At 48.8% G+C, this 15057-nt stretch overlaps 1 protein-coding gene across 1 annotated transcript; it reads right to left on the bottom strand.

The window, feature by feature from the left end:
• Window positions 1–484: 484 nt before the first annotated feature.
• Window positions 485–15057, bottom strand: hacl1 (2-hydroxyacyl-CoA lyase 1). Its single transcript, XM_056286218.1, has 17 exons — window positions 14833–15057; window positions 14567–14671; window positions 14422–14462; window positions 13349–13429; window positions 13184–13256; window positions 13017–13094; window positions 12763–12857; window positions 11818–11930; window positions 11522–11657; window positions 9356–9461; window positions 8458–8541; window positions 8107–8208; window positions 7076–7230; window positions 6433–6591; window positions 5775–5882; window positions 5462–5648; window positions 485–1588 (listed from the first exon to the last, which is right to left on the bottom strand). The coding sequence occupies exons 1-17, from the start codon at window positions 14881–14883 to the stop codon at window positions 1556–1558; spliced, it is 1707 nt and encodes a 568-aa protein (XP_056142193.1). The 5' UTR covers window positions 14884–15057; the 3' UTR covers window positions 485–1555.

The following is a 15057-nucleotide window of genomic DNA, read 5'->3' as shown; positions in this document are numbered from 1 at the left end:
GACTGACTCGTCAATACGAACCGTCTCTCTGCAAGAACAACCTCCGTTTCATTTGACGTTCAGTGAAAGTGTCTCCTGGAGCTCGGGACTGTATTTTAGACGTTCACTTGTTGGGTCGTGGATCTGGATCCGGAGGCGAATTTGCATGCGAGAGGTGAAACTGAGCATCTGCCTGCTTGCAGCATCCCCCCCCCCCACGTGGCTCGTCAGCCGAGGCTTTCATCTGGAATCCGTCCATCCATGAGCCAAGCCGCTGATCCGAATGCGGGTCGCGGGGGTGCTGGAGCCTATCCCAGCAGCCACTGGGCGGCAGGAGGGGAGACACCCTGGACAGGCCGCCAGTCCTTCTTAGTAATGTGGAATCCATGCAACTCATTTAGACCCATCTGATCAAAAAAAAAAGCCATAACCTAAAGTAAAATAAGTAAACCATCAGGCAGAATATATTATACATTTGTATTATTGTAAAAATAGAGTAACAAAGTTCATTATTCCACAAATGAATTTATGATCCAGTAACATGGCCGTTTTACACATATTCCAAGGGTGCAGTTGAAGTTCTTCAAGATGCTACGATGCTTTAGCATAAAGGAACACAACCGCCATTAGAATTTCAATCTAGTTTTTGTTTTTTCACAAAGTGATGACTGGTCCGTAAATAACTAATCTTTATAATATATACATACCCCCCCCCTTTTCCCCCAATTGTATCCGGCCAATTACCCCATTCTTCCGAGCCGTCCCGGTCGCTGCTCCATCCACCCCCTCTGCTGATCCGGGGAGGGCTGCAGACTACCACATGCCTCCTCCCATACATGTGGAGTCGCCAGCCAGTTCTTTTCACCTGACAGTGAGGAGTTTCACCAGGGGGACGTAGCGCGTGGGAGGATCACGCTATTCCCCCCAGTCCCCCGACTGACCAGAAGAGGCGCTAGTGCAGCGACCAGGACACAGACCCACATCCGGCTTCCCACCCGCAGACACAGCCAATTGTGTCTGTAGGGACACCCGACCAAGCCGGATGTAACACGGGGATTCGAACCGGCGATCCCCGTGTTGGTAGTCAACGGAATAGACCGCCACACCACCCGGACGCCCGAATCTTTGTAATATTAATAGGACTGGAGCACTCACAAGTGGAGTTTATTCAACCGCAAACTGATCATAAAATTATATCTCTACACTGTTTGGACATCCTGTACTGAACGTGTGTTAAGAGTGTTGGCGTTCATAAGACAAGTTAACGACCCTTCCGATTAAATGTGCCGCTGAATGGTGAACCTGATAGAAAATACAGCAAAAATAGCCAAGTGTTACATGTCAAATCTTTCAATTGTGGCATTAATCATGTAGGAAATGTCATTTAGTACTACTGTGCAGGTAACACAAATAAAACATTTTATAATTAGAGTTATTTATAATTACAATTATTTATAATTACAATTACAAGAAACAAGAGGCGTTCGACAGTCTCTGGTGCTGGATTAGATGAGGGGAGCCACGACTCTTCCGTCACTCTCAGTTTGCAGGTGTTCCTCTTCGAACCCTCAGCAGTCTACAGGTTGGAGCGGGTGAGCCATGGGAACTCCTGAAATGACAGACAGACAACGGCATAAATAAATACACACACACACACACAATAAGAATTTTTTTCTCCCTTTTTCTCCCCAATTGGATCCGGCCAATTACCCCACTCTTCCGAGCCGTCCCGGTCGCTGCTCCACCCCCTCTGCCGCTCCGGGGAGGGCTGCAGACTACCACATGCCGATACATGTGGAGTCACCAGCTGTTCCTTTTCACCTGACCGTGAGGAGTTTCACCAGTGGGATGTAGCGCATGGGAGGATCACGCTATCCCCCCTCCCCCCCGAACAGGCGCCCTGACTAACCAGAGGAGGCGCTAGTGCAGTGACCAGGACACATACCCACATTCGGCTTCCCACCCGCAGACACGGCCAATTTTGTGAGTAGGGATGCCCGACCAAGCTGGAGGTAACACGGGGATTCAAACCGCCGATCCCTGTGTTGGCAGGCAACGGTAGATCGCCACGCTACCCAGACGCCCCCTAGGAATTTTGAGTCTCCGATTCAAGCTAACATGTAGGTCTATTTGCTTCTGCTGAGACAGCATCGGGACACAGGGGCAGTAGAAAACAAACTAAGGAATATGTTGCTGTGAGGTAATAGAAAGCCCCCGGGTCACCCGTAAGCGTTTCACTTATGGTTTGTTAATGGAGGAGAACATGAGGAACCTATTTTTGTGGCCACGATAAACTCTAGATCTATACTGTGTCTGCTTTCAAAAGTACAAATGTACATCAGCGTAAGGAATGATTTATCTTCAGCATCACGCGAGACTCAACATTCAGTCTGACGGATACTGACAACACTGGAAATAAACACAAAAGATTCGCTAAGTCAATCTCCCATGATGCACCAGTGGTGGCAGAGTTCCACTGAGCAGAAGTCCTCCTCTGTATCCAGTGAAGGGATAAAGTTCACACCGTAAAGCACATCGCCAAGGAAACAATCTCCAACACAACCCTCAAACATGTCCACCTAAGGTTGCATGGCTACGTCCAACATAAACAAGAGAAGCATCCTCTCTAATTATGGGCCGCCTGAAATAGAAAGGTCAGGTTGGTGTGAGGTGCAGGGGATTGTCTGTGGAGCACGACAGCTCTGTGGGGCACCTGGAGCCGCAGATTAGCCGTTAGCAGTGCTAGTTAGCGTTACAAGAGGTGCACGCTACACATCTACTGCCTGGATCACATAGACACTACTGTCTGTTATCATGGTGGGCTTTTCTGTCACCGATCACCTCCTTTCTTTCTCCAAGTGCACTCTCACTATAGAGGCATGGCCACCAGGGGGCTTTTTCAGGCCTCTGCATTGAGGCCCTTGGACTCTTTTTTTTCTCTCTCCCTTTTTCTCTCCAATTGTACTTGGCCAATTACCCCACTCTTCCAAGACGTCCTGGTCTCTGTTTCACCCGCTCTGCCAAGCCAGGGAGGGCTGCAGACTACCACATGCCTCCTCTGATACATGTGGAATCACCAGCTGCTTCTTTTCACCTGACAGTGAGGAGTTTCTTTTTTTTATATATATAAATTTATTTCTAGTTTTTCCCCTTATCCCACCCAATTAACCCAATCGCATATGGCTGGAACGCTTGTCGAATAACTCCCCTGGCTCACGTTTCCACAGGAAGGAGATAGTCATAACACCAGCTTCCTTCAAACTCGTGTCCGCTGCTCTTGCTAGTTTACACACTGAAGCCTCGCAAGGACTGCATTACCTTCAGGCCGCGAAGGAGACGTAGGGAGAATGCTTTCGGGTGCTTGGCTGCATGGGCGCCTGCAGCCCAGAGGGGTTGCTGGAGAACGACGAGTCCCTGAACACTACACCGATCTACACGCACTATCCCTCGGGTAAGGGTGGCCTGATGAATGCCTTACCCCGTGGACGCTCTGGCCAGGACCGGTTACGGCGAGTCTGGGATACGAACCTCCCAGCCACATGGCGAGCGGATCGCAAGAACAGCGGTTTATTCTGCTCAGCCATCAGAGTGACCAGTGAGGAGTTTCACCAGGGGAACGTAGCGCATGGGAGGATCATGCTATTTCCCCCTGTTCCCCGTCCCCTGCGAACAGCTGCCCCAACCGACCAGAGGAGGCGCTAGTGCAACAACCAGGACATGTGCGGAGGAGAGACACTGGGTATACTGGGATATTGATATTGGGTATATTGGAACTGGTGTTTGGGAAGAAGGATGCTGAATCTGGAGCTGCCAGGGAAGAGGAAAAGAGGAAGGCCAAAGAGGAGGAGGTTTATGGATGTGGTGAGGGAGGACATGCAGGTGGCTGGTGTGACAGAGGAAGATGCAGTGGACAGGAAGAGATGGAAACGGATGAGCCGCTGTGGCGACCCCTAACAGGAGCAGCCGAAAGTAATAGTAGTACTAGTAGTATATTATTCAACATTAACTATCAGTGGAAGTGTCAGTGCAACCTCTATATGGATAAACTGATACACACCCCTCCATTTGTAACATTACATTTCTCGCCGAGCTGGGAAAGAAGACGTTGAATGTGGGGTCTTGATGCGGGGGCAGTGTTGTGACGTTTGAACAACAGTCTCTAAATGGACTATGTGAATTTCTCATGTTGTTCCCCCCCACTTGTGGTGACTGTTGCCCTCTTTGAGAAGTGATGCTGATTGGTTTAGCTGATCAAACATGCAGAAGAGGGGGGGACCGGTGGGGGCTATAAATGTAAAAGAAAACCCTGCGGTCTTGTTGTCCCACAGATCATCTAAAGCAGTGTAACCCAACCCAGTCCTCAAGGACCCCCTATCCTGCAGACTTTCTTTGCAACCCTGAATAGGTCCCTGTTTGTAGTTATTCAACCAATCGGCAATGAATTATGTCAGGTGTTGCACACCTTGCATAATTAAATGCTATGAGATGATTGGTTGAATAAGTACAAGCAGGGCTACCTATGCAGGGTTACAATGAAAATCTGCAGGATAGGGGGTCCTTGAGGACTGGGTTAGGAAACACTGATCTAAAGGACGGTGCTATTGTAAGCGGTTCTTGATCATTAATAAAGATTGCCTTTGCAAGCGGAGAACCTGAACTGCAGTAGCAGATTGACTCTGTCTAGGACACACTGGCATGCAAAATCCCCGTGTTGTATGCCAAGCCTGCTGACAGCACAGGTTTTAGATAAATAAATAAATAAATAAAGACTGAAACACTGATGTCACATCTCTGGGTTGAATACGCAATCTCAGTGGGTGAATATATGCCTTTATAACACAACTACAATTTTCCATGACCTCAATAATAGTTCCAGGACATCTTTTTTTTTATACTACTTTTATTAATCCCTGTGGGGAAATTCTTTCTCAGCATTTAACCCATCCTAGCTGTGTAGCAAGGAGCAGTGGGCAGCTGCCGTGCAGCACCCCGGGGACCAACTCCAGCTCGTCTTGCCATGCCTCGGACAGGGGCACAGACAGGAGTATTAACCCTAACATGCATGTATTTTTGATGGTGGGGGAAACCAGAGCACCCGGAGAAAACCCACCACAGACACGGAGAGAACATGCAAACTCCACACAGAAAGGACCCGGGGCGGCCCGGGATGACCCCCAAGGTTGGACAATGCTGGGGTTCGAACCCAGGACCTTCCTGCTGTGAGGCGACAGCGCTAACGGCTGGGCTACCGTACCGCCATTTTGATTTATTTAACCATTTTCCAGGTGTTTTCCATGGCTGGAAAACTAGTCGATTAATTTCCAGGTTTTCCAGGACATGTGGGAAAACCACATTTTTTGGAACGAATGTGGGACTAATTTGATTTTGGGCTACACAAATAAACTTGACTCAACCCTAATTAACGTACTGTGGGGATGAACAGACTCTGTACTAGTAGTTATCCCCGGTGGGCGGCAGGTACCTGTTGCTTCCTGTCCGAGGCAGGGTCAATCAGTACGTTGAGGAGACTGGGCCTCTCCCAGTCACTCAGGCTGGTTTCCAGAGCGCGGCGCAACTCCTCCACCGTCCTCACCAGGAAGCCCTGTCCACCAAACGCCCTCATGACCTCATCGTAGCGTGCTTCAGGGAGCAGGGTCACCGGCGGCGCTCTGTGGAGCGACACGCAAAGACAACACACCTTTTACCCCACAGAGTCATTCTGAAGAAATCCCATGACAGCTCTTTGCGCTGTTATTTTAAGGGCTCCCACAGCCACATTATATCACATGACTCACATAGAGGTTAAATCTCCAGTCTTTGCCATCTCTTTCCAAGTCTCGGTGTCCACGCCACTGTATATACCGTTGTTATTGACCACAATGATAATCACAGGTAGGTTATACCTGTAAGAGAGAAGAAGGTGTGCTAGGCAGTCAAGACAGTGAAGACATATCACGGCACAACTGTGAACACCAACGGTAGCAGAGAATCTACAATGTAGGTTATTTTCACGCTTGCATGCTGGGCACTGTGCCTGCACCACCTGACTCATTCTGCAGTATGACTTTCCTGACAACTAGCTGCCTCGCATCACAGCCGCTGTTGGTGCTCGTTGTCGATGGATCACATGAAGTGAGGGTACACAGGGGCGGTACCAGTGGTTAGATAGTGGTTATGTTTAGATATTTTAAAAAAAGGAGAAAATTTAGATTATTGATAATATTAATTTTAATCAGCTTTTTTTTGTTGTTGTTGAAATTTCTCCCTTTTTCTCCCCAATTGTATCCGGCCAATTACCCCACTCTTCCTGAGCCGTCCCGTTTTGTTTTTTTTTACCTTTCTCAAACTGCACTCAGAGAGGAGGGCGAGAAAACTCTTACGTGGGGAATAATGTGATGTACCTGCTAGGCAACATATAATCAGAGAAGATAATGAGAGAGAAAACATGCCGACCTGCACATGGTCTCCACTTCCATCCCGGAGAAGCCAAAGGCACTATCCCCTTCAACACAAACGACCCTCTGGCATTTATCTCGGCCCTTCTCCACAACCGCTGCTGCGATGGCGAACCCAAGGCCCACTCCCATTGTACCAAATGTGCCGGCGTCCAACCTGCATGCAATTTAAAATCAGCTACAGAAACACAGAAGAGGGGCGACTCTTACCAATATTAATCAAGAGTTTAAAAAGTAAAAGTCAAACTGCTACACTAATAACACCTGACCACCTCAATCTACACAAGTCAATATCCGTGACATTTAGAAAAAGCAAAGTTATACTGATCAGATTTTCTGCAAATTTCTTAATTTTGCACACACTGACAAGAAACTCAATGCCTAAGTCTTTATGTCTTTGCCCATGATATCCCCTGATACACAGCTATCGGGGGGGGGGGGGGGATGCGGTGCGTGATTGTGAGATACTCTTCCCCAGATATTCTTACTCAGCAAATCAACAAAACCTGATGATAAATCTTGAATTCTGAGGTGTTACAAGGCAGGAAGCTAGGGTCATTCCTCATTTAAAGCACCGCTGAGTTTGGATGATACTGAGTGAATTGTCCTCCTTATCTACCACTTCAGCGTGCGGGCCTTGCCTATGTCGAGGGAGGTAGTTGTGCAGCATAGTGCGTCCAACGTCCATAGTGTTAGCCCCCTCGCTGACTATGATGCAGTCCTGAGGTAGCAGCTGGGAGACATGGTGGAATACCATGTAGTAGTTCATGGGCACTGATGACTGAAGAGCGAGCGCCTGGGAAGAAACGAGAGCAGAAAACATTTCAAATCCCAAACAAGGAGTGATGCAAAATACATAAAAATCCACGGAATTGTGTTAGTGTTGCATGGAGGTCAGAATGACAATCAGAACCACCATCGGTTAAGGAGTTTGACTTGATGGGTTGCTCACAGGAAATAGGAGTCTTCGACATAATGCAAAATTATACAGTTTGTAACACACAGAGGAATCCAAACTTCTCTGAATATCCAACCTCAGAATTCCTTGTGGATCAGTCATCAGCATATTATGCAGACCGTTGATACAATCCTGGTGCAGCTGGGGTTTTTTTGGGGGGGGGGTTCCCCCCTTTTCTCCGCAGTTGTACTTGGCCAATTGCCTTACTCTTCCAAGCCGTCCCGGTCACTGCTCCACCCCCTCTGCTGATCCGGGGCGGGCTGCAGACTACCACATGCCTCCTCCAATACATGTGGAGTCGTCAGCCGCTTCTTTTCACCTGACAGTGAAGAGTTTCACCAGGGGGATGTAGCGCGTGGGAGGATCCAATTTCCCCTCGGGGATGAATAAAGTATTCTGATTCTGATGATCACGCTGTTCCCCCCCAGCCCCCCCCCCCCCTGAACAGGCACCCGAACCGACCAGAGGAGGCGCTAGTGCAGCGACCAGGACACATACCCACATCCGGCTTCCCACCCGCAGACACGGCCAACTGTGTCTGTAGGGACGCCTGACCAAGCCGGAGGTAGCATGGGGATTCGAACTGGCGATGCCCGTGGCCCATGTTGGTAGGCAATGGAATAGACTACTACACTACCCAGATGCCCCGGTACAGCTATTCTTATCACATAGTGGAACACATGGTGGGATTTTCCCTGGGGCGTCAAAACCAACCTTTGATATTTGTGCGTTGGCGGCAATCTTTTCCTTCAGAATGCTCCACCACTTTGTGTCTGACGGATAGCTCCAGCCATCTCTTCGGATGTACCTCAAGAGCTGAAAGAAGTGATGGGGAAGAATTAACCCCAATGCAAACACATCCCAAGTTGACGGTGTGGTTAAATTCGATGGGTATCTAGCCTAGCAAGCTGTCTAGCAAAGTCTGCAACATTTCAGGCACAAACAATCAGTGGTTCAATTGCACATACATGTCAACATAAATCAGGAGTCTTGATATGACACAGACAGATGAGATGCTCAGGTTGCACGAGGGGTCGGTTGCTGACTGCTTTGCAGCCTACATACCTGACCGACGACAGCGTTTATGTCGCCCAGGAGAGCAGCGGCGGGCCTCACGTTGTTCCCCATCTCCTCAGCGCACAGGTCAACCTACATGCAGAGCAGGATGTTATATTGCTATAGCAACCCAGCTGTTACACAAGGACAACTGTTTCAAACAAACACTAGCCATGGAAGAACTCAACACTGGAATATATGCCCTGTGATGGCCTGCCGGCCTGTCCGGGGTGTCTCCCCGCCTGCCGCCCAGTGACTGCTGGGATAGGCTCCAGCATCCCCGCGACCCTGAGAGCAGGATAAACGGTTCAGATAATGGATGGATGGGTAGATGTCAAACACATCATCCTTAAATTTTCAATCTCATGCTGTTTAGGTGTCATTTAACTATTTTAGCTGGTCTCAAAAGGCACACAGTGTTGATTTCAAATGTATTAAAAAGATAAATGACGGCGTCCGGGTGGCGTGGCAGTTTATTCCGTTGCCTACCAACACAAGGATCGCCGGTTCGAATCCCCGGGTTATCCCCGGCTTGGTCGGGTGTCCCTACAGACACAACTGACCGTGTCTGCGGGTAGGAAGCCGGATGTGGGTATGTGTTCTGGTCGCTGCACTAGCGCCTCCTCTGGTTGGTCGGGGCGTCTGTTGGGGGGAATAGCGTGATCTTCCCATGCACTACGTCCCCCTGGTGAAACTCCTCACTGTCAGGTGAAAAGAAGCGGCTGGCGACTGCACATGTATTGGAGGAGGCATGTGGTAGTCTGCAGCCCTCCCTGGATCAGCAGAGGGTGTGGAGCAGCAGCAACCGGGACGGCTCGGAAGAGTGGGGTAATTAGCCGGATACAATTGGGGAGAAAAATGGGGGGGGGATAACTTGCAGAAAACTTAAGGCTGACCATTTGCACACCTGAATGACTTTCACGTTAGGGTCAAATCTCGGTGGGAGACCGAAGTGCAGGATCCAGTTCAACCTTGCTCCGAGCAGAACCACAACGTCAGCCTGCAGCAGAGCTCTGGGTAACAGGGAACAAGGAGCAAAGGGTGGTGAGGAAGAGCAGGGTAAAGGAGGAGGACAAACCCAAAAAAAACAAACAAACATACAACCTGCCTCAGGAACTGCTGATTCAGTTCTACACTGCAATGACCCAGTCTGTCCTCTGCACATCTGTCACGGTCTGGTCTGGATCAGCCGCCAAACAGGACAGGGACAGACTACAGCGGACAGGTAGGTCTGCAGAGAACATCACTGGTGCCAACCTGCCCTCCATTCAGGACTTACACACCTCCATAGTCAGAAAACGGGCAGGCAACATCACTGCAGACCCATCATACCCTGGTCATAACCTGTTCCAACACCTCCCCTCTAGTAGGCGCTACAGAGCACTGTACCCCAAAACAACCAGATGAGACCCAGCGATTCATTTTTTTCCACTACGTAGCGTTTTAGCTCATATCTCTCATACTACACGTCACTGTATTCAGCCTTGCTTTCCCTTCAAGAGGACAACTGTGCCTTTAAAATTACGTCACATGTGGGGGGGGGGGGGTTGTCCACTACAGTGGACATGTTGAGAGATTTGAAAAAAAAAAGTTTTAACATGTTTTTCTTTGCAATGTGTGTTTACCACCCCAACACTTAATTTATGTACAAAAAAATAGAAATTAAACAACATTATTTTTCCTGGGTCTCAGGAGGCTACAAAAACACTTTCTTTCCGAGGGCTGTCATTCAAATGTATATGCTGTACTATACACTGCACGTATACTGGTATGCTCTGTCATGTACATCTACCTCAGACATGTATATGAGTAACCTGCTAACATCTATTTCAGCATCTCTGATATATTCTCTGCACTTTATCACCTCTTATTTCACCTGTATAAGTCAATCCGTGTGTACATATCTGAAGATTGTTGTGTTGTAGTGTTGTTATTCAATGTTAAGTACACTGAGAGCCACGAAACCAGAGTCACATTCCATGTAGTGCAAACCTACATGGCCAATAAACACAATTCTGATTCTGACATACTGCACAATGTGACAAACCAACAAGCCCCCCTCCCTGATCCTAACCTGGGTGTGTGTCCTGGCCCAGCAACGACAACACACACATTCACACACATATAATACACACACTTGGCCCTTACTCTGACCAGAGTTTGTATTCACCTTCCACACACACACACACACACACACACACTTTAACTGATGTAAAAGTAAATGCTTGTCTGTTATTTATGTCAGACTTTCACCTTGCCTTCATGTGAAGCACATCATAAAAAAAACATATATATAATAGTTACTTGATTGAGATTGAATCATCAAATGTAACTTGAAAGAACACATTCTGTTTTACACTGTTTCAATCTGTTTCTGCTGTTTCTAATGTAATTTTAATGGTGCTAATTTGCTTTACTTTGATGTACAGCACTGTACCTCACTGTGGTTGTTATGAGTACTGCACTTTGTAACGTTAGAAAATCAGAATATAAATAAATTATCATTTATTTGGAATATCTTTTTTTAAATTTGGAGTATAATGGATGGATGGAGTATAAATTAATTATGTGGGTTTTTGTTTTTTAGGACCCCTCCTCCTTTTTCTCCCCAGTTGTATCCAGCCAATTACCCCACTCTCCAAGCCTTCCCGGTCGCTGCTCCGCCCCTCTGCCGATCCAGGGAGGGCTGCAGACTACCACATGCCTCCTCCCATACATGTGGAGTCACCAGCCGCTTCTTTTCACCGGACAGTGAGGAGTTTCACCAGGAGGACGTAGTGTGTGGGAGGATCACGCTACCCCCCCCCCAGTTCCTTCTCCCCCCTGAACAGGCGCCCCGGCCGACCAGAGGAGGCAGTAGTGCAGCAACCAGAACAAATACCCACATCTGGCTCCCCACTCACAGCCAATTGTGTCTGTAGGGATGCCCGGCCAAGCCAGAGGCAACATGGGGATTCGAACCAGTGATCCCCTTGTTGGTATGCAACTGAATAGACTGCCACGCCACCTGAACGCCCATTAATTATGTTTTTATTGTTATCAATAGAATGTGTATTGTAAAAGGAAGGCTAACCTTGAGCGAGAAGCCGCCACACAGTTGGGGTGGTTGTCAGGTAGCACCCCTTTGCCCATAGGCGTGGGTAGGAAAGGCAGGCCACTGGTCTCCACCAGCTCCCTCACAGCAGCTTCTGCTCGGCCGTGGGCCGCTCCTGCCAAGAGCAACATTACTCACATCTTCATAGCGTCTCTGTTGAACCGCGCTAATACGCCACATGTGTTTGTGCGGTGAAAGAAAGGTCATCAGACAGCGAGTTTATGTTGTGTGACGTTTCAGACAGGGGAAAAAAAATACTGCTGCCTTACAGTTACCTTTGCCAATAATGATTAAGGGCCTTTTAGCCCCTTTCAAGACAGAGAGGGCCTCCGTTACGGCCGTGGGATCAGCCAGACTCACTGGAGGCGGGGGGCAGCAGTGCACAACTCTGCCAGGACAGGGAAAAAAGAAACCACTGATTTAATAAATCATTTATTTTTCACAAATGCCTCTGCAATCACACAACTGACAATACAGAGAAATGTGCTGTTGTAGGTAAGACGATATGAAAGACTTTAATAAGCCCAGTGGAGAAACTGGGACACCTTAACACAAGAAAGTACATGATATGGATAATGCTACAACAAACAGCTAGCAAAACATAATGGAAGATAATATGGTACGATAGACAAGTAATACAAAATAATATAAGAGGGGCACACGGATATTAAAGATGCGGGGCATTGTTTAGGCCAGATGAGCTCTGATTGTTACTGGTTTGCAAGAGTTCTTGCCATATTGACCAGTGACAGATGCTTTAGCGTTCTACACATTTTTACAGTGTACTTATATATATTTTACTTTTACCTTGGATTTGAGATATTTTATTGATCTCTGTGGGGAAATTATGCTCTGCATTTAACCCCTCCTAGCTGTGCAGCTAGGAGCACTGAGTGGGTAGCCACCGTGCAGCACCTGGGGACCAACTCCAGTTGTTCTTGCCATGCCTTGCTCAGGGGCACAGACAGGAGTATTAACCCTAACATGCATGTCTTTTTGATGGCAGTGGAAACTGGAGCACCTGGAGAAAACCCACCGCAGACACGGGGAGAACATGTAAACTCCACACACAGGATGATCCGGGATGACCACCAAGGTTGGACAACCGTGAGGTTCGAACCCAGGATCTTCTTGCTGTGAGGCGACAGCGCTAACCACTGCGCCACTGTGCCGCCATATAATCAGATTCTCAAATTCTAAGACTGAAAATCCCAACGAACCTGACTTTGCTCCTGTCCACTTTGGCATTTACCATGTCACCCGAGATGTCCACATAACAGGCGCCTGGACGACCACACATGCTTGTTCGAACTGCCTGTGCCAAACCAAACAACACGGTAACACTGCAGTCATCAATCTGTGTTTCACAACAGGGTCAGACTTAGTCAGTCTGAATAGTGACAGAGTCCATTATCAAGGCGGAGTATGACATGCAAGACTGTGAGGAAGTGGACTATTATTGAGTTGTTCCTACCTTTTCTATAACTGAGTGGATGGCATCCAGGCCACTGGGTCTTGCAGAAAACTTACTATACAGACGACATGCTTCAACCTAGTGGCAAGGGAAAATTGTTTTTTAGGAATTCACGGCTGAGGGTTGACTGTATGAGAAAAAGCCACACACACACAGTGACACATTACCTGAGGAAACTCTTGAAAGGCTCCCATTGTTTCTTGGTTTTGATCAGAGGAACCCCCGATGACAACTAATGGCCTAGACAAAAGGACATCCTTTCTGAACAAAGCCAACATTAAACCTGCACAGGTTAATAAAAATGCACCGTATGGTGTTCACTGCGGTCATACCAGCAGTTCATGTTGGAGTTGGCCATTCCACCCAGTGCATGGATGAGACCAGGTCCAGATACGACCAGACAGGCACCGGGTCTAGATAGAGAAAACACAGGGGAGCCTGTGAGTGATACAAACTGACATCCATCCATCCATCCATCCATTATCCAAATCGCTTATTCTGCTCTCAGGGTCGCGGGGACGCTGGAGCCTATCCCAGCAGTCATTGGGCGGCAGGCTGGGAGACACCCTGGACAAGCTGCCAGACGATCACATGACCAACACACACACACACACCTAGAGACAATTTAGTACGGCCGATTGTGGGAGGAAACCGGAGCCCCCGGAGGAAACCCACGCACGGGGAGAACTCCACATAGAGGACGACCCGGGACGACCCCCAAGGTTGGGCTACCCCAGGGCTCGAACCCAGGACCCTCCTGCTGTGAGGCGACCACGCTAACCACTGCGCCACCGTGCCGCCTTAATATGTCAACAATTATTTTTAAAACTATTCAATTATCATTTGCTAAACAACAATGCAATGTAGGGCGGCACGGTGGCGCAGTGGTTAGCGTGGTCGCCTCACAGCAAGAAGGTCCTGGGTTCGAGCCCCGGGGTAGTCCAACCCTGGTGGGTCATCCTTGGGGGTCGTCCTCTGTGTGGAGTTTGCATGTTCTCCCCGTGTCTGCGTGGGTTTCCTCCGGGGGCTCCGGTTTCCGCCCCACAGTCCAAAGACAGGTAGGTCAGGTGAATCGGCCGTGCTAAATTGTCCCTAGGTGTGAATGGATGTGTGTGTGTGTGTGTGTGGGCCCCGTGATGGCCTGGCGTCCTGTCCAGGGTGTCTCCCCGCCTGCCGCCCAGTGACTGCTGGGATGGGCTCCAGTGACTGCTGAGAGCAGGATAAGCGGTTCGCCTAATGGATGGATAATAACAACGCAATGCAATGGCTGAAATCAGACCAAGAATTGAACAGGTAACATTAACTTGTGTTGCTTGTGAAAACTTGTACACTCTGTAAATATTTATGAAAATATGAAAACAAACGGGCGCGTTGACGGGAAGTGAAAGTCAGGTTATAAACCAACCTTCCGGTCAGGTATCCAACGGCGGACGCGGCATAGCAGGCCTGCGGGAGCACAGTTCACATGAGTGATACAAAGCAAATCACACACAACAGAAGCGTCTCCGGGGAAACGAGGGTGTCGACCCCGAGCTGAAAGAAGACTTTACCGCTTGTTCATTGCGCATCCCCACGTACTTGAGTCCAGCTGCCTGCGCGGCCATGGCCACCTCGATAACCGGAACACCGACGACTCCAAACATGTACTCCACACTCTGCAAGCGGGCTTTCATGAGCCAACAAGGAAACTTCGCCAATATGGGGATCATATCTGACGATGAAGCACTACTGGCAGCAAAGCGTTTAAAACCGTGTCAAAGGTCAAGTTGGAATCAACTTGACCTTTGACACGGTTCACATCAACCGCGTTCATCACCTGCGTTTTGAGCGCCTCGGCGATCAGCTGAGCGCCCGTCACCTCCTCCATGGCGGCCCTGAAAACCCGCCTTGTGTTGTGAAAGCCTTCGGAGCGTTCCCGACTTCCTGCAGAGGTCCCGCGGCAGACGCGGATCCTGGGTTCAACCCGCCCCGCTGATCTCTCAACACACACCGCCGCCGCCCCCTTCTCCCCGTCACCAGTCACATGTGTTTCTGCAGACCG

The sequence above is a fragment of the Lampris incognitus genome, chromosome 9 (assembly GCF_029633865.1).
Source record: "Lampris incognitus isolate fLamInc1 chromosome 9, fLamInc1.hap2, whole genome shotgun sequence".
Lineage (NCBI taxonomy): Eukaryota > Metazoa > Chordata > Actinopteri > Lampriformes > Lampridae > Lampris > Lampris incognitus.
Note: the sequence above shows the minus strand (reverse complement) of the source record. Positions and strands in the feature narration are given on the sequence as shown.